This window comes from Azolla caroliniana, unplaced genomic scaffold (assembly GCF_043228905.1).
Source record: "Azolla caroliniana isolate FFs.n. ecotype wild unplaced genomic scaffold, voAzoCaro1.0.p SCAF_15, whole genome shotgun sequence".
Lineage (NCBI taxonomy): Eukaryota > Viridiplantae > Streptophyta > Polypodiopsida > Salviniales > Salviniaceae > Azolla > Azolla caroliniana.
The window spans coordinates 14,523,689-14,550,648 of record NW_028230450.1 but is presented as its reverse complement, the minus strand read 5'-3'; the positions used below and the strand labels follow the sequence as shown (position 1 = coordinate 14,550,648).

Genomic DNA, 26,960 nt, shown 5'->3' with positions numbered 1-26,960 from the left:
TTGGACATTCATTTGTAAGTTTGGCATGTCCATTATTTAGGCATTGTTTTGAAAACCTAAATTTCCGTACATGTTAAAACTTAATATATTTTTGGGTCATTTTTAAAATTCCTTTACGCATGCGGCACCCCTTTTTGTGAATCACCCTAATTTGTGTCATTTTTTGATGGACAGTTCTCAAAATGCGACATATTACCTGTTTCAAATGTCCCGGTGTTATTTTGCTTAGTGATGAGCAGTAGTTCTTTTTTTCACTTCTTGCGATTTCCTTTGTTCATTTCCGATCCGAACTCCTTTGGTCTGGACCCTTCTTCGAGTTGGCACTGTTAGTTCCTTTCTCCTTCCGGAAGTGTCGGCAATTCTTCTGGAAGTGCCATGTCTTTCCGCAATAAAAGCAAGTGGGCCTCCCCCTTGACTTCGACCTCATCCCCGGTTCTAGGGACTCCGATTCCGGCCTCTTCCCCAGTTATTGTCATCTTTCGAAACCAAGGCCTTTCGTATCGGTTCTTGTAAAGAATCGGATATGATTCTTGTGTAGCGGAAGAGATGTGCGTTATGTGTATGTGTGAGAGGAATTAGAGGAGAGAAGAGAGAACACAAGATAGATAGAAAAAGGAATACTCAAGAAGGTGTATATTCACAAGTAGAATAGCAAAAACAAAATGTAACATTACAAGGAGTCACAACCGACTTAGTATGAAGTATGGGGAGGGTGCTTTATATATAGTCACCCTCTCTCTTCATTAACTAACTACAACAATCACTCTCTCTTGGGGAATGTGAAGACTCATAGTCATGGGGAATATGTAACTCATTAGTTATGTGTCATAGAATATGATTCTATGACACATAGTTAATGTGTAGAGAGTAGTGGTGTGACTCTTGACCTTTGAGTAATCATAGATTCTCAAAAGGTGTGGTCACACGTTGCCCTATGTTGACCTTGATTCTCAACACGCCCCCTCAAGCTCAACTCGGGTCGGTTCCTTTTGATTGATGTCCACTTCGGCTGGTATCGGGTTCGGACGATCTCTAGTGTACCGTGTACGCTTCGGCTTGTACCGGTTCAGATGGTATTTGGTTCTCGCTTGTACTCCCCCTCAAGCTTGGGAAGTCAGGGATCGTCAATGCAAGGTGTGACATGAATTGCCGAAGCTTTTCGGCTCCTAGGGCCTTGGTGAAGATGTTGGTTGTCTGAAGATTCATGTTGATATGTAGAAGATCGACATCTCCGGCCTGAACACGCTCTTGAATGAAGTGGTAGTGCACTTCGATATGCTTTGTGCGTGCGTGGAACACCGGGTTCCGAGCTAGATATATATTGCTCATGTTGTCGCAATAAATGGGAGTATGATCCTTGATGGCAATGCCCAGATCCTTCAAAATCCTCTTGAGCCATACGACTTCACATGCAGCTACGACAATGCCCCTGTATTCGACCTCCGTACTCGAAAGTGCGACGGTAGGCTGCTTCTTACTACTCCAAGATATTGCTCCGCTACCGAGAGAGAAGACAAATCCGGAGATCGATCGTCGATTAGCTCTGTCTCCGACCCAATCGGCATCCGTGTACCTTTCGAGTTGAATTGGTGTGGTCGATACGTAGAGAATGTCGTAATCCATTGTGGCACTCATGTATCATAACACTCGCTTAATGCAATCGAAATGGATATCTCGCGGAGTTTTCATGAATTGGCTAAGGAGGCCGACCGAATAGTTAAGGTCGGGTCGAGTGATCGTGAGATAGATGAGGCTCCCGATCAGTTGACGATATTGAGTCAGCTCGCTCTCGTCTGTGTCAGAGTCTGCGTCTAGTTTGAGGTTTCGATCGAGAGGGGTTGCCACATATTTAAACTCAGTCATCCCAAACTTGTATAACAAGTTGAGGATGTAGTGTCGTTGACAAATCATAATGCCAGTTGGAATCTGAATTACTTCGATGCCTAGGAAGTAATGAAGCTCCTTCATGTCCGTCATCTCGAATTTGTTGGTGAGGAGGGATTTCACCTTGTTGATGTCAACCAAATGCTCACCTCCAATAACTAGATCATCCACGTATAGGATGATGACAATCGAGCTTCTAGAGTCGTTTCGTACGTAGAGGGAGTTGTCGGATTTCGACATTCGAAAGCCGATTTGATGAAGATATTGTGCAATCTTCAAATGCCAAGCACGCGGTGATTACTTGAGGCCATAGATAAGCTTCTTGAGTTCTCTTACGGCTTTCGGATGAATGCTGGATTCGAAGCCGGGTGGTTATACCATGTACACCTCCTCTTCTAATTCGCCTTGAAGCACAACGTTCTTGACGTCCATTTGGTGGAGGTGCCACCCTTTCGTCATTGCGAGTGCGATCACAGTCCACACAATCGTCATCTTTACCACCGGGGCAAATGTCTCTTCGTAGTCGACTCCATGCGTCTGTGCGTATCCTTTTGCTACGAGTCAAGCTTTGTAGCAGTTTACGGAGCTGTCGGTGTTATACTTCACCTTGTAGATCCATCTCCAACCAATCGCCTTCATGTGCGGTGAGTGGGGAACGAGATCCCATGTTTCGTTCTTGCAAAGTGCCTGCATCTCCTCGTTCATTGCTTCGACCTATCACGGGTCCTTCACGGCTTCGAAAAAGGTTTCCGGCTCTCGTACTGTTGCTACCTTCATCATAAAGGCGTAATGGTATGCCATATAATCGTTGTAGCCGAATCGTCTTACGGGGTTATTAGAGACATAGACTAATGTAAGCATGAGATAAGGATAGAAAATAGATAAATAGATAGAAAGGAGAGAGAGAACGAAGGGTGCCGATCCAGCCGACCATCCCCGAGCGAAGGGATCGAGACGGACTTGAGCCTCGATCGGCGTCCCATACCACCGTCGTGGCATCGAGTCATACCTGGTGCTGGCGCACTCGCTACAAGAGTTGACCCACCACAAGACAGAGTCTCGACGTAGTTAACCAGATCATCAAATGAGGGTAGCTAGGCGTCTTATTTATAGTGATACCCAAGGCCCCCAGCCATGTTCACACTTGGCCTAATGGGTTGTCTCAATCCCGAGGATTAAAAGTAATCCTCCCCTTCTTTACACTCTCGTTTAACCCTCACACTTATCCACGTGTATAGAATACTACGGTAAATTCTCACCACGGGATATTATATGGTCATGCCTGTAACAAGGGTTCTTTTCATGGGTGGATTTGAGGAGCTTCTCGTTTGTGGATACTAAGGCTTTCTTTGCTCCATTTGTCTGGATGTCAAGGCCTTTGAACTCACTATCGAGGGAGTGAGTCGATTCGTTGCTGTCAAAGTGATCGTCTTCATACTCTGGCATTTTCACCTTCCCTTAGTCCAGCTTCGGACTCGGCCGAGATGTGCTTTGATCACTCGGAGGTTCTTGTGGCCCACTATGCCTTGTCGTAATTGGGCTTTCTTCGAACATGCACGTGAGCCGATCTTCAGCTTCTATCTAATCGGAGTCGAAGTTATTTTTGGTGCATACCAAGATGCAGACTCGACGACTCGACTTACCCGAGATTTTCGAGTTGAGGGGTTATAACACTTGTACCCCTTTTTCTCCAGTGAGTAGTCTACGAGGATATATTTCTCTGACTTTGGGTCGATCTTTTGTCGCTTCTCGTGATAGGTCCGAATATCCGAACATGTGATAGATCCGGCTTCTTTCCGAAAAACTTCTCGTGTGGAGTAAGTTTGTGCACACCCGATGTCGTACACCGATTCATGAGGTATACAGCCGTGTTAGCCGCTTCTGCCCAATACGATTTTGGTAGATGCTTTTCGTTCAACATGGCTCATGCTACTTCAAGAATGTGTTGATTCTTTCGTTCAACTACACCGTTTTGCTGAGGTGTGTGTTGGCACAAGAATTCTCGTCGTATTCCTTCCTTTCGAAGATACGCCATAAATTCGTTGGAGAAGTACTCTTTTCCTCTATCCGACCGAAGACATCGTACCTGTCGGCCCGTGGCTTTCTCGACTTCATTCTTAAATTTTTGGAAGTGTCCGAACATTTCGCTCTTTTGCCGCATGGGGTAGATCCAGGTGTGCCTAGAGAAGTCGTTGATGAAGGCCACGTAGTATCGGCATCCGCCGAATGTAGCCGTTTGAGCCGGACACCATACATCAGAATGAATTACGTCGAGTACGCATTTGCTCACGTTCCGCTGCTTTGGAAATAGGTGCCGATGTTGCTTGCTGAATTGGCAAGCGGCACACACACCTTCAACCTCTTTTTTCGTGAATGTTCTTAAATTTTTGGAAGTGTTCGAACATTTCACTCTTTTGCCACATGGGGTAGATCTAGGTGTGCCTAGAGAAGTCATCGATGAAGGCCATGTAGTATCAGCATCAGCCGAATGTAGCCGTCTGAGCCGGACCCAATACATCGGAATGAATTACGTCGAGTACACCTTTGCTCACGTTTCGTTGTTTCAGAAATAGGTGTCGATGATGCTTGCTGAATTGGAAAGCGGCACACACGCCTTCAACCTCTTTCTTCGTGAATGTCGGTAGCCCGATGATGACTCCTTTCGATTGCATTGCCTTGAGCTTTTGGAGGTTGATATGGCCAATCCGCTTGTGCCATAACTCTATGCTGGAATCGGCTTTCGTGCCCTTTGCGAACATGGCCGATTTCATCTCGTGCAAGTCGATAAATGAACATTCGGCCCTCTCTTCGTCCGCGAGCGATGAGTCGGCCCTCTTTTTAAATGAAGCAACCGCCTTGATTAAATCATATTTGCATCCTTTGGTCAACAATTTGACCGATAGAGACCAAATTCTTCATAATGGTTGGTACGTTCAAGACATTTTTAATAAAAGTTTGGTTCCCTTCTTTGCCGAATGGGACATTGCCGATGAGTCGAATCAAATGTGTAGTGTCGTCTCCAATTTCGACATAGCCAGGTCAGTCCAACTCTCAAAGTTCTCGAAACCATTCTTGATGAGACGTCATATGGTTCGAGACACTGGAGTCGACGAACCATACGTCTTCCGGACTAGATTCGCTATTCGAAGTAGAAACCAACATAGAATTTGATCTATGTCTCATCACGAACATTCCGCCATGGTCGTCATAGTCGGAGTTGGTGGCGTAATTGGTGAGTTGTCAGCTTGTGGAAGCCGACTAGCGTATCTTCTTACGACACTCTTCTTCATGGTGATCGATTTTTCCGCAATATCTGCATTCGTCCGAGTTTTGTCGGCTTTGACCGGATTGGAAGTTCCCCCTTCTTCCGAAGGTTCCTCGATGGCTTTCGTCTTCATGCTGAAATTGCGAGTTGTTTTCGTAAGTCGAACCTCGTCCGCCTCGTCCTCAGCCGAATCGGCCTCTTGCTCGGTCGCGTCCTCTTCGTCCGTTCGATTGTGTGTAGAGCATGTGGTCTTCTAAGGCGTTGCTCCTTGTTCGAACATGGTTTTCTTCGACCAACAACACGGATTGAAGATCGAAAAAGGAAGACGGATTCTCCTGTGCTAATACATCGGTCCTCATCGCGCCGAACCATGGTGCAAGGTCGCCAAGGCATATTTGCACCATATCATCATCATTGACATTAACGCTTATCGAGCCGAGCGAGTCGCAAAGCTCCCTGATCTTCAAGGTGTAGCTCGTGATGGACATATCCCTTTGTTGGATGTTGTTCAGCTCTTGGTGGAGTTGAAGCTTTCTCACGGTTGTGTTGGCGGCGAAAATCTTTCGTAGATTCTCCCACATTTCCTTTGGCATCTCGGCTTCTCGAATGTAGCCAAGCATGTGGTCGTGAACACATGTCGCCAAGCAATAAATTACTCGGCTTGCCACTTGTTCCCATGTTGCATAGTCGGCTTCTTTCAGGTCTGGTCGGTTTTCTTGTGCTCCTTTGATGTAACCCCAATAGCCTTGTACCCCCAAGATGCAAAGTTGTTTCGATCTAGCTTCTCACTAGGGAGAGCGCTCCCCATTTGAGTATTCATTGTCGATTAGGCTTTTTTTCTTCTTTTCCTTCTCTCTCGAACACGAGCTATGTAGTCGCACTACGATAACGATGAGCCGGTTCTTCTTGAAGGTCGGCGTAGAACACAACACACGCGGATGGGCTAGATCGAGCTACCAAACCACTATGATACCATGTAAAGAATCGGATATGATTCTTGTGTAGCAGAAGAAATGTGTGTTATGTGTATGTGTGAGAGGAATTAGAGGAGAGAAGAGAGAACACAAGATAGATAGAAAAAGGAATACTCAAGAAGAAGGTGTATATTCACAAGTAGAATAGAAAATACAAAATGTAGCATTACAAGGATTCACAACCGACTTAGTATGAAGTATGGGGAGGGTGCTTTATATATAGTCACCCTCTCTCTTCATTAACTAACTACAACAATCACTCTCTCTTGGGGAATGTGAAGACTCATAGTCATGGGGAATATGTAACTCATTAGTTATGTGTCATAGAATATGGTTCTATGACACATAGTTAATGTGTAGAGAGTAGTGGTGTGACTCTTGACGTTTGAGTAATCATAGATTCTCAAAAGGTGTGATCACACGTTGCACTATGTTGAGCTTGATTCTCAACAGTTTCGGACTCCCGGTCCTTCCGGCGAGCTTCTTCGTCCAGCAAGCTTGATTTTACCCTTGCTAGGGATATGTGTTTACCATCCGGCCTAGCGTTGCCCAAAGTGACAACTAGCGTCTCCCAACTATCCAGGAGGGAACCGAGCAACATCAACGTGAGTACCTCGTCGGCTAGAGGAACTTCCAACGAGGTTGTTTGATTTATAAGCCCTTGGAAGGCATTCATGTGCTCCGCCATACTAGAGCCATTTTGGTATCGGAGTCTCACTAACTTCCGGAATACTGAGACCCGATTCACAACATTTTTGCTCTCCAACATCGTGTTGATCTTCTCCCAAAGCTCGTTGGCCTTGTTCTCTTCCTTGAAGTTGTTGTACAAGCTCATATCAATGACGCACCGAATATATGCCTTCGTCTTCATGTGCATTACTTCCCAGATCGCGACATCTATCTTGTCTGGTCTTTTGTGCCCAAACTGTACCGACAACTAGAGATCTTTGACCACCAACGTGTCCCTCATCTTCGACTTCCATACTAGGTAGTTGGAGCATGTGAGCTTGAACATGCCGCCAAAAGAATCTTCTATTTTCTTTCCTATGTTGTTTGCTTTGGTACCAGTTTGTGAGGAATAGTGCTCAGCCACAACCGATTCTCAATCACACAATGGAAGAAACAGAAAACAGAAATGAGACAACCTAGGATGTTAATGTGGAAAACCCTAAAAAGGAAAAACCACGGGAGCCTACAAACACCAACTATCACTATGAGAGGAAAGATACAAGGGGAGACTCGGAGGCAACGACCTCGAGCTCTATCTTCGCCAACCGGCACTTACAATAGAAAAGCTTTCTGTATCTCTCTCTCTATCTCACTATACAACAATAATGACTACAATGATAACAACACCAAAAAACTATTTGCCCTCAGTTATATTTATACTTATATCACTTTGGGACTATTTACAAATATGACCTCAACGATCACGTCTGAAGATATTTACTAGTATGTTCCTATTTGCTGGTTCATACCGGATCCAGCCAGACTCCTTCCAGATGCATCGGATCTGGTTCCTTCCTTCATCTCATCTGATCCGGTTCGTTCGGTTCTCATCCGGATCCCATCCGGAGGGACCTGTTTCCCAACACTCATCACCCCCAACTAATGTTGCAACCAAGATACCAACTTGTAGCTCATGCAGATTGCCCTGCCATCTCGCCTCTATAGCACATGATATTCTTGGTCCCACGTAAATATCTCTCTGTCGTGGATGAACTAGATTATTCAAGTGAGGATTATCTAGTGATTGAAAACGAGTCGTACTCACCATTAATGGGCCACTAATATTCCATTTGAATTGATTTTGGAGTTGCTAGTAACTGGCAAAGTGGTTAACTAAAATTGTATGTCGATGGTTAAAGAAGTTACCCCACCATTCAACATCCTGATCACCATTGTACTTCTTGGTGCGCTCAATATTTTTTTGTTTCTCTTCAAGGCACCGGATCCAATATATCTTTTTCTCTTCAATTGAGCTACCATGAGCCAATCTTTTATGGTTGTCATACAACATTTGTTTTGAATCATGGATTACCGCATCTAGAAAACGCAATAAGAGCCTACATCCCTCTTGTGGCTCCCATTGTGAACTAGATGAGTATTGTTTGGCATACAACATCGTCTGGTTGTGGCTCATAGAACGTCTTTTTATGAGGAAGACGTGGTTAAAACTTATATTATTAAGTGGTGCAAGAATCCTACATAGAGTCCCATCACCATCCACGCAAAAGTGTTTAAAATCATAAACTTCATCCAAATGTTGTACTTCTACATTTGGATTATAAGCTTCAATGATCAACTTTGACAGCATAGGAAGTGTGAACGAATCATATCTCGCTAATTTCTTTGAGAAGCAAGCTCAACATGGGTTGGATCGGTTGCATAAGCCGAGAGCAGGATTGGATGAAGACCGATCGGCTAGGCCCGGACTGGATCGGAGGACCAGATCCGCGGGGAGCCCATAGGCCGTTTGAGGCCTACGCTCCTAGTTTAGTAGGCAATTATATGTTTAGGAGTTAGTGTCAGTAGCTCCGTTATGAGCATTGAAGTGCTTTTGACCGTCCTTTAAGGACTTGTATAAAAGTGCTCTCTGACCACAGTTGTATGTATAGAGAAGTATTATATTTGAATTTTAGTTTAGTCTTTTGCTCTCTCTGTCTCTCCTGCGCATTGTGTTCTTCCATTGTTTTCTCTGGAGATGCCTTCCAAGGAGATGACATAGCCTAGAAATTCCACCTGGTTGCACTCAAAACTAAAATTTTCCAGTTTTGCATAAAGACCATGTTCTCGAAGTCGTTTTAGTACTAATAGTACACGAGAATCATGCTCTTCCTGAGTCTTCGAATAAACTAGTAGATCATCCAAATCGATGATTAAACAAATATCCAAGAGATCTCAGAATATATCATTTGTCATGTGTTGGAAGACTGTTGCCGCATTGGTGAGACCGAATGGCATGACTGTATACTTGAAGTGCCTGTATTAGGTGCGAAAAGCGGTCTTTTATTCATCTCTTGGTCGAATCCGTACGAGGTTATATGCGCCTCGTAAGTTGAGTTTTGTGAAGAACCTTGCATCATTGATCCGTTCTAAAAGACTTGAGATACGGGGGAATGCATACCTATTCCTGATGGTGACCTTATTCAAGACACAGTAATCTACGACAAGACGACGTGATCCATCCTTTTTCTTGACAAAGAAAATGGGTGCGCCGGCTGGAGATTTCGAATGTCGAATGAACCCGTTCGCCAAATTCTCTTCTATGTAGGCTCGAAGGACTTCTAGCTCGGTTGGTGACAAGTTGTAGATCGGTCCCCATGGTGGCTCTTTTCTTGGTTGTAAATCAATGGGACAATCATACGGTCGATGCCGAGGAAGAGTACTGGCTTGTACCTTATCAAACACGTTGGCATAATGACGATACTTCTCTGGAAGTTGAATTATGCATTCCTCTTTAGTGATGTTGGAAGGTTTTACTGATACTACGAATACAAATAGTGATTCCTTGTGTCCTTCCCCACGCAGTTGATGTAGTGAAATGGTTGAAACCTTATGAGTAGATTCTCAAGGTTGTTGATACCGGATTTCTCTTGTTCTCCAATCTATGACCGGATGTGTAACTCAAACCCATGGTAACCCCAAAACAATGGGATGTTTTGGACTACTAATTATATTGAATGATACTTCACATGTCAAATTATCTAGGACAACACTAATTGGCTTTGACTCTTCTACGATATTTCCAGACGCAATGGGGCGACCATCAATGACTACTACAGAGGCTGGGGAACGGAGTTTTCTTAGGGATATCTGATGAGCTTGGGCAAAATTCTTATCCATGAAGCAAGAATTAGCTCCAGAATCTAGGAGTGCTAAGACATGTACTAGAGGATACTTTTAGTACTAATGGTTACTTGAGCTAGGAAGACATTGCTAACTTGCTTAGAGGAAATGGAACCACTAATGGGTTGCATAAATCTAGGGTTGTCCAACCAAACGACTCCTATTTTGGCAGGACTTAGAAGTTTAACTCTTCTTATAACTAACTAAGGACTTCAAATCTGTTCGATAGACTTGGGTTATTAGTACTGTTAGGACTATCAGACACTCCTACCGAAATAAACTCGGGTTTAGTAAAAGCTACTATTTGATTTACCTGTCTTTTTGGCCTATGTGGACAGTTTACTACGATATGCCCTGGTTCTCCACAGTAAAGACATAATCGATTTACTCGGCGCCGTTGCTTTTCTTTTTCCAACAATGGTCACAACGACATGTGGTGTCGATTTCCATCAGTGTTGGAGTATTTGCCGGAGATGCATTATATGACTCCCTTGCAAATGGTTTTGCTATGACCGAGGCGTATGTGGGCTCCGACCTGTTCCTTGGCATTTGTAACTGCCATTCCAAACGTCGTTCGAAAAGCCTGTTATCGCATCGTACTGCTCGACTGATTGCCTCTGTGAGTGATTTTGGTTCTTCAGAGAAAGTCAGGAGTAAGTCTTTGACAACATTTCGTAGGCCGTATCGAAATTGCTCCATCAATGCTTGATCATCCCAGGGGATATCAGAGGTAAGTAGACGGAAATCTACAGTGTAAGCGAAGGTTGGACGATCACCTTGACGTAATCATCGGATTTTGTTGATTGTCGTCCTTATGCTATTTGTATCTCCAAAACGGGCTTTAAACTAGCTTATAAACCCTTCAAAATTATTTAGTAATGGAGAACTTTTTCCCAAAAACCGAGCGAACCATGCCAAAGTTGAGACGCTTAGTAACGTGCCTACTAGACCCACTCATGATGCATCAGTGGGATATTGGGAAGGATGCACTTGAATGACTAATTGTACCTAATTAAGGAATCCTCTGAACTGCGATCGCGTTCCATCGAATTTCATAGGAAGGCCGATCTTGGGCTCTTTATGAATCTCGTGAGTATTTGATCCTTGTTGTTGCAATGCTACAATGGTTGCTTCAAGTTGTTGCACGTGTAACGTTAACTCCCCATGTTGTTGTTGCAACTCCCCCAACAACCGTTGATTTTCTTGTTCCAATGTGACAAACCTTTCTTTCAAACACTATAGCTCCGAGAAAACATATTGGTATTCTTGAGCGCTAACAATTGCCATAGTATTGGAGGAAAGAAGGATAAGAATATTAGTATGAAGGGAAGGAGGGATACGAAGGTGAAGGTAATTCGGTTCAAACTGTCAAGGATAGTACTACAGCCAAGGAGAATTAGTACTAAAGATAGAGGAGAAGAATGAGGATTAGTACTAAGAAGGGAAAGAGTGTGTGAGAACCACGAGAGAGTAGAGAGAGATAATGATGACAACAAGAAGTATATTATATGAAGAAAGATATAAGAACAGCTAGGAGGCTTAAGACTAGCGTTGAACTTAATTGGTTCGGGTTAATGCCTTATGCCTCTATTTATAGTGTTGTCAAGATTACTCTTGGAGTTTCTAGAATGCTTCAGAGTAATCTAGAATATACATGAATTTCCTATAGAAATAATAAATGAAACCAATATTTTTGGTATTTTAATTCATAGTTTAATGGCAAGGGTTTCGTCCATGTAACACAAGGTCATGGGTTCAAATCCCTTCGGAGCCATACCATGCCATATTATGACATTTGTAAGGCATGTGCTTGGTTGAAAAGCTTTTATTTGGGCATGAGAAATCGACTTCTTGAAAGCTCTCAGTACATTCTAGCATTGCACCATATTGTATCTTTGTTGTTTATACATAATATACATATCCTCAACTATCTTGGAGTACATTAATGTTTTTTATCTTAGAACATTGTCATACCATGACATGAGGCTTACACCATATGAGTTCCTTATGGATGCCATGACATCCATTCCATGCTATCATTGCTCTATTGAGAATGTTCATGCTCCTTTAGACGGACTTCTCTAGTCGTGTAAGTCACTAATTGAAATTTTCGCATTTCTAGTTTTTAGAGGCTTTTTTATTTTTTTATGATTCATATATTCTATTATTTAGACCCTCATTCATTCACTCACACATACAACTTGTGAGACAATTTGAAACGAAAAAAAAAAGTTTAATACAAAATTATCTATGTAAAAATATAGCATCTTTGAAAGGCGAAACTGGCCACCTAAATCATCATGAATATATGACTAATACTCTGGGGTAGAACCTTGAGGTCATAGATTCCCCATAACATCAATGTTCCTCTAGTAATGTTCCCAACAACATCACAATGGAAAATTAGTTTGGCACATACAAAATGATTGAAGATTCATGCATGATTCAAGAATGTCCTAGAATTAGTTTGGCACACATGATTAAATTGTTTAGTTATTCAAAGAATGTCTCAAGCTAAATTGGTGTTCACACGTTCTTGCATTTCACAAACATGAACTTCTAAATCTTCTGGTTTTCATGGAGTTATTTGCTCTCTATTGATTTGTGCCATAATTTGCTAACTTCTGGTTTTCTAACATAGCTAGAATGAGTTTCTATTACAATCTTGATCTTGGTTTCGTAACATTGCTAATCGTCATGTAAACTTACATAGAAAACATTCTTGTTCTTATACATAAACATACATTTATGTCAATATTCTTTTACATTCACATTTTTATGTAGTGTACAATATTTATTTTTTCAATAGTATCATGGGCAGAGATATAAGAGGATTAGGGCCTAAATAGTCAAGCCCTATAAGGAGTGAATATAATGTATTTTGTAGAGGTGGTGTGTATCTTTGTTGAATACTTTACACAAGTTTAATATATTTGTATACATATGGGTGTTCTTAGGGGGTTCATCATGTTGTGTATGGCTAAAATGTATGAGAAAAGTGAAAACTAGCCATCATATCCAATGTTGGTTCATTTGTTGAAATGACGATAGGACTAAGTTTATCAATTGCATTTTGTACGAGCAATTATCTCCATAATTTGGTGATCGTATAGACCATGTGCCTTGTACTTCGGTACTCATAGTTTCCTTTATTCTTAGCATTCGTCTCCTTACTCTATGGTGACTCCTAGGCATGTTGTACAAGAAACTAGTGATGTGCTATAGGCATTGCATCTTGCATGCTAATGCAATTGTTGATTTCCTTATACTTTTGAAGCTTGAGCAACATTTGGCCAATGTTTGGTCAATCATGATAGTCCAATATTTTTTTAGTCTTAGTAAGCACAATGGTTTGCATGGTCAATGTGTTGAGAATGCCCTCTACCAAGACCCTAGTGAAAATGTTTGCAAGGATAGGGGGCAAGTACGCTTCTTGCTTATATGATGCGTCTACCTTGTAGTCCTATGTGTTAGATGATCATTAATGTTGAGGGCACACGATGGCCTTCTCAACCTTGGATTATATTAGAATAGGTTGGATATTTTTTCTGTCTATAGTGAGGCCAATATCGATACGAAGGAACCTAAGCACAAATGTTTTCTTGATGTGTCTTTCCTAAGAACGGATAATCATACTCAAAACACGAAGTATTGATGTGTGAGTAAAGCACACACGTATGAGCCCAACCTTCTAGATTATATCTTTGATGTGACACTCAAGTCATCACCCCCTCTTAATATGTCATCATAGCTTCACAATTGCGATGTTGCTCAACAAGAAAAGAAATGAAGAGGATTAATGTGGGCAAAGTCATTTGACCTCCCCTTGCCATCTCAATAGAAAAGAGCCCATGGTAACAACTTATCATAAATCATGACGTCTACCCACTAAGGATAAGAATAGACATCATTAATCTTAAACAAACGTAAATAATTCAAGATGTGTAAAGAATTCTTTAAGCTTCGTTACATAGGGAACTTTCCTTTACTAATGTTGAAGCAAGTGCATCTCGCCTTTTAGATAAACATATTTTCAATAGATTGCATACAACCATTTTTGTATATGTGAAAGAGTAGGAAGATTTTGTTTTATGTGTGGATGATCCAACTAAGAAAGTTGTACAAATGGTGAACTCTAGCTATTGCACATATACATTGTCTCAAATGAGACAGTCACAATTGCATGTACAAAACTAGCACTCAATATTGCACCCTGCAGGTTATTTTTAACTAAAAAAAATACAACCTTGACCACAGCACATTTGTCAAATGCATATATTACAAAGATGATTGCTTTTATTTTTTTAATAGAATCCAGAAATTCTGTGTATATTACGTTGATTTAAAAAATATATGCTTTCAAGCACAATATATTGACAAACCAAAACTGTCACACTGATATGTACCCTTTACCATTTTACAGCCTCATGCCTACTCTGATATCAACAAATATCCCTTGGTCATGACAAAATTTTATATCACATGAGATACCAAGAGATAATATAATAATAATAATACTAATAATAATCACAACCCTAGAAGCACTCCAACGTAGCTATACAGCATCGTAAACCTGATATCGTGACCGATATCGCAGTAGCAATCATGGAAGAGCACAAAAAACGTCGCGAGGTAGGTGATATCCATAAGCAAAAACCAAGAGAACGTCGCGAGGTAGGTGATATCCATAAGCATGTTATGACTTTGAATTTGCCATTGCTCTCAATTCTGCAGCAACCTCTACAAAGGAAGGTCTCTCCGATGGATCAGTTGACCAGCACCTCTCCATCAATGACTTCCATGCAGGTTCACACCAGCTTGGTATTGTTGGTCGAAGCGTGTTATTAACAATACCTCCTAGTATATATAATTACATGACAATTTACCATCACGAACTATGTAACGCCCGTAAAAATCAAATGATATGCTATATAAGCATTCTAAAACCCTACCAATTATCGCACCATAATGCATGTCGGCATATGGTTCCTCACCAGTAAGGAGCTCCCACATCACAACACCAAAAGAAAACACATCAACCTACAACAAATATATAAGAATAAATTTCAACCTGTGAAGGAAGTCTTAGAAAACAGACAGAGATGGGATCTACCTTATCAGTTACAAAGCTGCTGCTACCATTGAGCAACTCTGGAGCCATCCACGGCAAGGTGCCTCGCACACCGCCTGAAACCATTGTTTGACGCTTCACTTTTGATAACCCCAAGTCACCTACCTACAACATTAACAAAAAATTGAGTTGTAATCTCGAAATCAACTGGTGTACAGATTCTATAGTTCTCGACTTTTGACTTAAAATCAATGTTATGTAGGTAGGGGTTATTCAGTAACTACATTGTTTTTCTTCACAAGCTTCCTATCCTTCAAGAGGACATTCAATTGCCTCACTATATTTTACTCACTATCAAGATGTCACACTAACTCAAGTTGCGTACCACAAAGAAAACATACCATCAGTGCTTCATGCAAGAAAGTAAGGAAAATGGGTGTCTATAGAGATGGTGGGATCACTATAATGGAAAGAACCTCATGATAATGTATGGCCTATAAGATCTTACACAGACAGACTACAAGTATTTGAAAATACAAACACCCATCAGTGCACTCTCAAAGTAACTACCTATGGGGACAAACCATGAAGCTCGTATTCAATAACCTATGTTCATCTTCTTCAGAATTAACCAGTCTCTTTTGTGACTCAATATTAGGGATAATCCAAGTACCTGATATAAGAGAGTTCAGTATCCCCAATAGACCTATTGGGTTGACAGCAGATAAAGCATATCTATGCTTGATACTATTCTTGCCAGAACTCAAAAGGAATAGAGAGAGAAGTTGAAGGACATCTATACAACTAGAACTTGCCAAAAAAGAACCATCAGAACTTCCTTTTGCCCCATCAGTCCTAAAAAACCAAGGGCTATGTGTGAGTGGGGTTTCGAACAAGACACTTTAAAAGGAGTTACAATAGATCACGCAATAGCAATTTGTCATCCACGTAGGCCCTGGACATTAGGACCATGGCTCCATTCCTTGCTTGGGAATCCCCTCTAGCTCAAACCAGCCTACATTGAGGATTTTTTCAAAGGCAGCCATTTTGGTCTATCCTAAGTTCAGAACAGGGAAGTGCTAAGCTATGAGACACTTCAGTATCTTATATTTATTAATAATTATTTTGTTTTGTAGTTCTCAAAGAAGAGACAACATTTTAAGATGTAATCTCTCATTCCATCTTATAGGCCATTTTGGTCTGGCAAAATATGTTAATATACCTTTCTTCCTCCATTTCATCATTTGGCATGCCCCTCCACTCCCACTCCATTGTGTATCAAAACAGAACATGACCATTTTGATACTGATTTTGCGTTCAGGGGATCATTGCATGTATATTTATGTTTGGCCAGCCATTTTCAAATATTCCCAATGCATTCGTAAATACTGCAAACAACCCCTATAACCATTCCTGAAGGCAAGTTCCTAATACTGAAATTGGTCATGAGTATTTGAAGATTATCAAGAGAAATAAATTCTCTAACAGCTGTAGTTCCTCATCTATGAGGACAGTTTTAAAGGGAAATGAAGCAGAAAGACATTTCCGCAAGAAAGTGGTGGCATAAAAAATCTGCTTCCAGAAACAGAAAATCTTCCCAAGCTAATACGAAGCCACTTGACTAAAGTATCAGAATAATAAATTGATATTGATTGCTCTTTTTAGTATGTAAGTTTGAAGTAAAATCCAAACAAACACGATCACATAGGAGGACAGGTTTCTGCTGCATCAATAAATGCACTAATTGAGTTTTGCACAGATAAAGAAAATTCCCACAGACAATTAAAAGTCTTGTATTTATTTCATTTTTCAGAAAAAGAAGAAAGATATAAAAAGGAATCACCTTGCAAATAGGTCGTTGGGGATCTTTCATGTTGACAAGCAAGTTCTCACACTTAAAATCAAAGTGTATAATATTTTTCCCATGTAAATACTCCATTCCAAATGCAGCATCCATGATTATTAGCAATCTCTTCCGACGATCAATCGTCCTGCAAAAGGGTGAATGCAAGAAAACTTAAAAGGTAACAAAAGCATAGATGAATATACATTTAGGACAGAATTCAATGCATAGCGAGTCCTCTATTTTGAGTGCCTAAACTAGTGCATGTTTTCTAAAAGCTTGTCCTATAAAAAGAATGACAGTAGGAATGTCTACAATAACACTTACCTATCTTTTTTCTGCAAAACTTGCTTCAGGGATCCATTAACCATGTACTCAGTAACTGTTGCTAAGGTTCCATCAGGTCCATCTGGAACTACACCATAAAATGCTACCACATTTGGGTGATGCAGCTGTCCTAGCACATACGCTTCATTCCAAAAGTCTGCAATCTACAGAAACAGGATTTTTCACTATGCCATGATTTAACTGACACATTACTTGGTGCAGTGTGATGTTATGGCTAGCATAAAAATCATACCAAGCGTTCCCTTTCTGATGGTCTTCCAGTGAAACAACTAGATTTGATGCGTTTGATAGCAACATCAGTCCCTCTCCATTTTCCATGATAAACTGTGCCAAAGTTGCCAGTCCCCAATTCTCTTAGCTCTTCCAAATCTGCATTTTTTATTGTCTAGACAGAAAAGGACATATCACTTAATAAATCAATTAATAACTTCTCACTTAAAACTTTCTACACACATATCACTTCCAGTGCTTGCATTACAGCTACAGCTTATGACGAGAATGATTGAAGACATAAACCCCACCCCCAACATACTAGCATGGGTTGACCACGAAGATAAAGACTGCCATGAATATATTTACTTGTATGTAAATTGCAATCAAAAGCACAACAATATTGCTTCCTTAATATGCAAACAACACTCCTCACCATAAATGAGATACCATGGGGATATTTATAAATTGCTACCACCAATTTCACCAACACAAGTCAATTATATGTAGAAATTATTTTTGGGCCACAAATGGGTTTTAGGGTTTGGGTTGCATACACACATTATCATTGTTAAAAGCCAAAACGAATCATGAAGACTTCACCAAATAGTCAAATATTTAAGCCATCATAAATTTCTAACTTACACACTTAAAAGAACCAATATGAAATCCTAAATTTTATTCAAGTTATGGAGTCTCATAAAATATTCAAAGCCTCAGATTATGATACGAAACCGTGTTAAGAGTAATAAAGTCGTGTTACCAGTCTCTCTAACCCTAGAAGGTCCATTTCTATGAAGCCTCAAACCTCTTATGGCACATAAGTTCTCCAACTTCTTGTGGAGCTATTTGAGTTCCCCTTTTCTCTCTCAGCCTGTGGCGATATTACTAAACCCATCAAAAGAAACCTGAGAAATCATGTATTGCCACCAATACAAGAACCACAAAACAGTATCACATCTAAGAAAATGTATTGATCCTGAGAGATCCGTGAACCATTGCTGCTGAGGCAAAAAAATTATATAATCCCTCCAGTATTTCCATCGGTATGAAAGAATACACTTTAAATGAATTCCATAATATTCATAGGTATCTAGATCTCGCAATAAATGTTTTGTAAAGTATAGTCTCTTCAATATTCTAGAATCATAAATCATAAGGGTAAAAAGTTTCATATAGCAAGACATTAGCAGCAATACAGCTCAAAAGTCACGGTGCTACAACAGCCACCTAATTTTTCCTGCCAGCTATATTTTCATATGGAGCTAGAAAGGGTCCTAACAACCAATTCTTCATGTGGCTTACCTATTCTTTCCTTGACTCTGCTTCAAAGTCAGCATGTGGAGCTTCAAAGTCAAATACATTGCAATTATCACCAGGAAATGTTTCTTTACAATGAAGTATTTACTTGCTCACCCAGAACCCTTAAAATTGTGCAAGACAACTCTGAGAAGACCATGGTGCAACAGTCAAGGGCCAATGGTCACTAGATCCAAGGCCACAATTCGCATTGGGTTCCAATGTGCGTAAAGATATGTGTCTAATTGTAAAGTTGTGCCTTACGAAGTCTCTTTAGGAATCATGGAAAGTTATCAGTGCCTAGATCACTGACAAGGTAAGACACTGACGTGCGTAGATAGGCTTAAATTGCTAACTTTGCTTTTAGGATATGGGCTCTATCTTATTCTGCAACTTCCTCTGTTGATTGTGATTAGAGGAATACCAAAAGGAGTGACAACCTTCCGACCAAAATGGTTTCAACTTCCTTGTCCAGGAGCAATCGGGCTTCCTGGATGTGACAGAAGTCTTAATGAGTGAAAAAACTTCATAGGCCAGTTTCAACAATGCCACAAAGTGCCTCGTGAAACATCTCCAAAATGGCTTCTAGTCAATCTTCTACCTATCGAGTGCATTTTTCCGATGTAGAGTGATTCTAATCGGGCCAGGAACCCCCAAACCAGGAAGTCAACCACTAAAGTAGTCTTTCGCTTGGATTCAAGTCCCATGTCATGGAGCAATAAGTGAGAACCCATAGTTGTGCTACTATGAATCCCAGTATTGAGCTGCTTGTTTCACTTCATTTGAAGCAATTTGGCCACATCGACTTCTTGGTGAACTGGAGCCCATTAATAACTGCATCTCTTCTTCACTGTAACCAGAATTGCATTGTCATCACTTATAACCCTGCTTTTCATGCCCACACTAAATATATTCAGGTTTATATCATACCTTGCTTAAGAGTTGAATTCCAGTTTTGACAATCTGCGGGCAGCATGCAGACATTGTCATCAAACATGCCCAAATGAAGACTTTGATTTGTTAGTTATAGCTATTGTCTGTAGGTCCCACCTTTAGAGGTAATTACAGGCAGGTGTTACAGCACTGCACAGCCATCTAGTTAGGTGTATTTATTGCCATGTGCTTAGTTGATTTGTGGATTAAGATTGGGACTGAACTCACTTCACTGCCCATATTCCAGGGAGTTTGTTCAGAGCCTATACCCACCTAACTGGCCCCATTAATGGAGGTCTACAGCCAGTCACCTACTATAAGCTGGGACATATACAGTTGGGACCAATATAAAGGGCCTTCTATAGTCAATTTCACATTCACTTTTCATCTAGCTTTCACCCATGTAGCTTCAGAAATATATTCTCTCTTTTGTAAGCTCATTTGAGCCTGTTTTCCACAGCCACTAAAGAGGTTTCTCATCCTCCCATAGGCTGTTCATAGCCTTGTTACATTCCACATTCCTCTTTTATGCATTGTCTAATTTCTTGCTTTTGCTGTAGTTTTTAATACTACACATCCCCTACATAGGAGCACATTATTACAACATGGTTGTACGGTACATTCACGAAGGATGAGTTGCCTCTAAGAAAGAATCTATTTGTTTCTTCCATTCGAACTGGTTACAAGAAATGGATTTTCTATTCTACCAAACCAAAGCAAGGATAAATCTTTAGAATCTTCATCCATCAAATCAACCCAAAAGATCAACAGTCCATGAAGGAGAAAGAGAGGTTGATAGAGGTTACAAGAAATGGATTTTCTATTCTACCAAACCAAAGCAAGGATAAATCTTTAGAATCTTCATCCATCAAATCAACCCAAAAGATCAACAGTCCATGAAGGAGAAAGAGAGGTTGATAGAGCCTTTTCCCCTTGATAGAATGTGTAATTGCTTGAAAATAAATGCAGGTATGATAGAAATATTTAAGAGTGGTATATGGTAGCGCATCAATATAAATAGCCTACTTGACCCCGCAGTCAGAGTGTCTACATCAGAAGGTTCAGTGTCTTAATACGTCCTACATCTAGATAATTGAGAAATAAGTTCATTCAAATGTAAAAGTGTATAAATTAAAGTATGTAGTTATCTAAGATTTTAGTCCATTTATGAACTGATTTGAAAAGTATTCCTGAGAAAAACAAACATGAGAAGAATCTGAGCAAACTCTCCCTCCATAAACAAGCAAACGAGTTCAAAAAGACAAAAAACAGAATTTCAACTATAGACGCAGAAATGAAGTGTGACGTGTGACAAGAAGAAACCAAAAAATATTAGCAGTTATATGCAGCACATAAAAACGTGACTTCCCTTTCTCTAGTACAAGATCAAGAGCTAGCATTGTCTTCACACTCAAAGTGTAGATGTAACTTGAAAGGAATTGAGTAAATGCAGCCTCAGAAAACTTGAGTTACGATCAAAGGAAAGAAATGCGAAAACTCATGAGGAGAAGAATAATTTAAAACAAACCCAAGGAAGAGAAGTGTGATCTAAGAGAATGGAAATGCATGCTGAGCAGCTTCAAATACAGTTAGATTCCTACTCATCAATGTCTGTATCTGGAAAAGGTAGACACAGAGACAAAGACACAAGTTTAAATATACTCAATAAAAAGTACCTGCAACCCACGAGAGATAGCTTCTGCTTCTGCAACCGCAGCAGGATGCAGATGTGTATTTGATTTATCCCCATTTGTATCACCTGAATCTTCATCTACCTTCATTACCTGATGTACATACCAGGTAAAGCTTCTTGTAAAAGAATCATGAAATTTTGTAAATTCTTAAATTTTTATATCAAGGAAAATCTACTCACCGAAACTTTCCTCACTATGCCACACAATGTCACTTCATCTTTCTTCTCATTGTCAAGAAAACTTTCAGTTGGTTCTTGCTCCTCCAACTTTGTGGCTGCCAGACTTTCATTCCAATTCTGTATAGATAGTGTTGGTTCTGAATAAAGCAATGACGAAGTTACCACTGCTTCCCTGTTGTTTGGCATATGAGCTAGATCATCTTCAACTAGGCTTGTTTGGACAAGATCTGAATACAATGTAGGAAGCTCCCCCTTTCCTTCTGTAACATTCGAAATTACTGATGCATTACCTATCAAGTTTGGAACCCTGTCCCCAGAAGACCTTATTCCAGAACACCACTCCTTATTTTGAGCAGAAGACATAAAATCCTCATTGAAGTATGCTAACCCCTCGGTCAAATATTTGGAAGATGTGATTTCTTCTTCTGCAAAGCAATGGACAGGACCACCCGTCTCCCCTGTACTCCCTGAGATATGTGAAGGTAACCATGAAGCTTGTAGATCACCCATTTCAATGGGAGAATATGTAGTTATTGATGTGGTTACTTGCCTTTGAGGATCACTTAATGAATTCTGTTGAGGATCATTATCATCACTGAGATGGCCACTGAGACTGTCAGGTAAAAAGGTATTGTCTGGGATTCCAAAAGCCTCTTCAATGAAATTCCCCCCAGGATCATTCTTCATTTGGGTATCAGCTTCAATTCCCTTGAACCACTGACCTTCTTCCAGCTTTGCTACAAACAATGAATTGGAGCTTCCAGTGGGGTTTGTGGAAAGAGCATTAGAGAGTGGATTTCCATTTAATCGGGGTGACTGTGCCAATCCCAAAGACTCCACCCCCTTCAGAGTTGCCAAATTTTCTGCTATGTTTGTGAGCATTGTACTGGTCTTTAAGGCAGCCTCTGTATTTATTTGCCCAATACTGATAGTGGAAGGATTGACGAAGGATGAATCACATGTATCCAGGGGGCTATTGTCACCAAGTTTTATTAGATTAATGTCTAGATTTGGCTCTTCCATTCTTTCCAGCTGATTGAAATTATTCCAGCCCACGTTTGTTCCCTCATTCTGTTGTTTCTTCATAGCCCAATCAACGCCATCATGGTATTGAGTATGGGTGACAACCCCATTCTCACAATGTGGTTGCACATTTCCATCATCTCTAACAACTTTGCTATCTGCAAATGGAGACAAATGAGGATAAACAACAGCTGCGTCTTCACTTTGCATATGCCCGTGTACTCCATCCTGTCTAATAACTTTTCTATCCACAAATGGCGATACAGATTCTCTGTAAGGACTGCCTCCTGCATAAGGAGGTGTTCTTGGTTGTTGCAAACCTTCAGTGAAATAGTCCTGTAAATATGTTTCCTCGTGGTTATCCTGGGGCATCTCCGTCTTTGCAATTGCCATTGGAAACTGATTTCTCATAGTTTGTTCATCACCACAAAAAACTCGTTCCTTATTGTCAACCCGTGTGTTGAGCGGCTTTAATCCCCTCATTGGAAGATCATTTTCAGGATGCACTGCAATCTTTGCCAAAAGATGTTCAATATGCCCTCTATTTTGACCTCCCTCATGTGGTATACATTGCTGAATTACATTTAATTCCAGATTGCTGTCCTGGATCCCTAAACAAGGTGAAGGTGGAACAGAACCAGGTTGCAATAGTCCAGAGCCAGATGGGTATGTAGCAGTTTGAACAATTAGATTCTTTTGTGGCAACCACTCAGACGAAAATTCTGGCTGACCAAATCCTACAACCTGATTGCCCGATGTTACAACAGGAGAGTAATACTGTGGAGAAATTTGTTGCTGTGATGGAATTGCTATACCTTGAACATTCTCTAAGGGGCAAAACTGAACATGTTCTGCCTTTTGAAAATTTTCTCTTCTCGGTTCTAAAGCATGTTGACGAGGTTCCTGAGACATAGGCACTTGTTCCTGTATAGCAAGGTTCTGAAGTTCCAAGGGTAAAGGTGACACCTCAGGAAACTGAATCTCACATACCTGGTCTATATTTAATGGTCGGACTCCTGTTTCTCGCCACTGCACTTGAGGCAGCATCAAATTGTTAAGAGAATCCATTCCCGGAACTCTACCATGGGAATCCAAATGAGAGACAACACCAATCGGAATCCCCGTAGCCACAAGTGGGTCTGAAATCATTGCTTGCTCTGGGTGAAAGAAATGTTCAGCTTTAGTCTCATGATGTGCACTTGTTGGTGAATCTGTTTGTTTCCTCGACTGAAGATGCCAAACAGGAGCATCACACTGAGAACTAAGGGAAGGTGTTCCAGATCTCATATGACCTTCCACATCCTGATATGATGCATCGGATCGTTGAATACCATGCAAATGTGCAGGACGACCTTTGACAAACTGATCTGGATAGAGAGTATGCAACGTATCTGGAATAGCAGGTTGCCGGATATTTGATGCCACTGTTGGAGATGAAGGATTTGGAGGAGAGGAGGAAAATTGTCTCTCAAAATGTTGCATATTAGTTGGCTGAAGCATCCCCACAGGTAGTGGTTGCCCAATTGCTGGTGCAATAACAAAGGTAGATGGAGGAACAATTGGTGTCACATGAGATATACCTGTAGGAAGCTGTTGAGAACCCCAGGTATCAGATGGTTCTAAACCCATCACATTATTTGAACTATAGGTAGGCACCATGCCCACTGGTCTTATTGCTTGTGTTTCTGACATCCCATTGACTGCATCAACATAAACTTTTTCAGTGCTTCTTGTATCTGAAACATCAGTTACAAGGCCCACATCATACTCTGATGGAGGAAAAAGAAAGATCCGCAGCTTTGATGATCCATCACTAGATTGCAACCTATCATATTCCTCCATCATATTATCAACATCTTCATCACATGAAACAGATATAAGTGCATCGAGATCTTCATTTGGTAGCTGATATTTCAACAAAACAGGCTGTCCATACAGTTGCTGCATCTTAAACATAAGATCGTTGTACTTTAAATGCCGATATATAGATATTATACGTGTATCACCACCTGCATATCGAAGCTTTCCATCTCCAGGCCTAGGGAGAATCTTGCCCCCAAAACTACACATAAATTTTATTCTTCCTCCATAATGTTCCCCCGATGAGCTATATCCAGAACAAATCTGAAATTCAAGTAGCATAAGTAGTTATTAGATATCTCAAACCACAGTCACAAAACACCATAAAAACAGCTCTGCAGGGGGTAGAAAAATGGAAAAAAACCAAAACAAAACCAGAAGATTTACCTTTTCTGACATCCCTGATATGTCAGATACACTTCCTACTCTTTCCCCCATAATCCCTGCAATATCTTCATATTGAAAATGTCCTAACCGCTCGTTTTCTCCAGCACTACCACCATAACCAGCTGTTGGCTGTGATGGACCTTGTATTAAGGTTTTAGAGATGAATCGTGGAGAATTTCCGAGCATTGCAGCATCATTCCTTGAAGATGTTTCACCCGATGTAATTCTAGAAGCTTGAGGTGGCATGAAAATAAGCGGCCTAAGAGAGTATTGTGCTTCCAGAAACGGAGGGGCTGGCTCCATTACATTAGCAGAGGGTAGACACCCTACAGTCATAGCTTCTTCAGAGACCCCTGGAATATTTTGCTGTAATTGTGTTTCCATTTACTACTAGTTAAGGGGCAATTTTTTTTGCCAGTGCTCAGTAACAGTTTGCTTAGAAGCTGCTGCAACTGATATGAAAATATAAAGCGTAAAATTAAGATTCCGGTGCTTGCTTGCTGCTTTAAGTAAGATCCCTTGCAAGCTGATCCAGTAGTTCCAATCTGCCATAGAATTGAAATGTCCACTAAGAAACACTTTATTCAAATCATATGAACTACAAAGAAAGTCTGCCACCACCAATTCTGTGAAATCAAGTGGCACTCAAACCTTGAACTTAATTTCATTAAACTTAGAAAAACAGATAAGACATGATTCACATACTTCCTAAAAAATGCTTAGGTGCTCATACTATAGAAAGTTCTCCCATCAACAATTCAACAAGACCAACTGGCATTCTCAATCAGTGTTTACCAAGTTCTACACCACTAATTCCATGAAATCAAATTGTATTCTTGATCATCACACTTAAAACAGCTACAAACGAACCAATTATGGTATTCTTGACCATTACCCCTCAAAAACCACAGGCAAACCAATTCCAAAACACCAGACGGCATACTTTATCATTAAGTTTAAAAAATACTAGTAAACTGCAATGTACTTGTGTGAAGTGTTCACGGCAATAGCAAGCTTACTAACCTAATCTTTGATGTTGGAGTCCTTAGCTTCTGATTTATCATGCCAACAATAACAGGTGTGATGATTGAAGGAAAGCAAATCTAAAGAATCCATGCGATCAACGAAAGCACAGTTGCAAGAGAGCTCTGGATTCCATATGCCACTACAGGTTAAGATTAAACAGAAATGCAGAAAACGTCAGATTTTGCACAGCGTGCTGTAAAGAAATATTTCAACGAAGGAAAAATAAAAAACTTCGGCAAACATCATCTCTTATACCATTTCCTCTGTGGAAAGAAACTGTTTCTTTTCCTGACAACGAGAACTTTCCTTCTTTTTTTCTTATGTCAAGCTTCTACAACGGTTCTATGGAAGCGAACAGGGAAAGAACCATCGCAATAAAAGATCCCATATTCCGCTGCAGAAAAGGCAGAGAACGCAAACAAGGAACGGAGGAAAAGGCAACTTTATCAGTTTCCTATCAATGAAACCGTTGCGAAAAAAAAAAGGCAGTATTCCCCTCCTGGAGCTTAAGTCTTCTTCAATACACGTTCACATGTAGAAAAGAAATGCAGGAAACGTTTAACACTAGTTGTATTAACGAATCCGTTTCCATCTCTTGAAAATGGTGGTTATCACGCCAATCTCTAGACTCCATTCACGTTCAGTGTCGAGCAAGAAACGCAGGAAACGTTAACACGAAGATGTAGGCTCTATTCCATCCGCATTCATTCACCGGGGGAGAAAGAAACGGAGGAAACGTTACCAGGAGGCGAAATTAGATTAGCTTCCACGTTGCAGAGGGCGGTGTTGTGCAGGTACAGGAAGGAGCTCTGAGCATAGGATGCAATCGAAGGGAAGAAAGAAAGAGAGAAAGAAGTGGCGATGGCGATGGCGATGGCGATGGTCCTTCCACAGGAAGAAAGACAGACAGAGAAGGAAGGAAGGAAGGAAGGAAGGAGGTAGGGGAGATCGAACGGCGGCGGAACTTCGCGAAGCTTCTTGATCTTCTTCTTCTTCTTCTTCTTATTCGTTTTCGTCTTCTTCTTCTTCTTCTTCTTCTTCTTCTTCTGTCGTCGACGTCGTCGTTCTTTCGTATTCTCTTTCTTCTCTCTGGTTTATTTTTTAAGCCTATTTTT

The 26,960-nt window shown here is 40.7% G+C and overlaps 1 protein-coding gene across 3 annotated transcripts; it reads right to left on the bottom strand.

Annotated features, from left to right (window-relative positions):
• Positions 1 to 14,313: 14,313 nt before the first annotated feature.
• LOC147854733 (RAF-like serine/threonine-protein kinase PRAF) lies at positions 14,314 to 26,717 on the bottom strand. 3 transcript variants are annotated; one of them, XM_087331766.1, is made up of 11 exons: positions 26,588 to 26,717; positions 25,843 to 25,984; positions 24,820 to 25,445; positions 21,550 to 24,696; positions 21,353 to 21,460; positions 17,467 to 17,619; positions 17,214 to 17,377; positions 16,887 to 17,034; positions 15,086 to 15,208; positions 14,925 to 15,012; positions 14,314 to 14,829 (listed from the first exon to the last, which is right to left on the bottom strand). In XM_087331766.1, exons 3-11 carry the CDS (start codon positions 25,201 to 25,203, stop codon positions 14,669 to 14,671), a joined length of 4,476 nt encoding a protein of 1,491 aa, XP_087187892.1. In that variant the 5' UTR covers positions 25,204 to 25,445; positions 25,843 to 25,984; positions 26,588 to 26,717; the 3' UTR covers positions 14,314 to 14,668. The 3 variants fall into 3 exon arrangements, with proteins under 3 accessions (XP_087187892.1, XP_087187891.1, XP_087187893.1); XM_087331765.1 differs by having other exon boundaries at positions 26,101 to 26,709; XM_087331767.1 differs by having other exon boundaries at positions 24,820 to 25,364; positions 26,101 to 26,709.
• Positions 26,718 to 26,960: the final 243 nt, after the last annotated feature.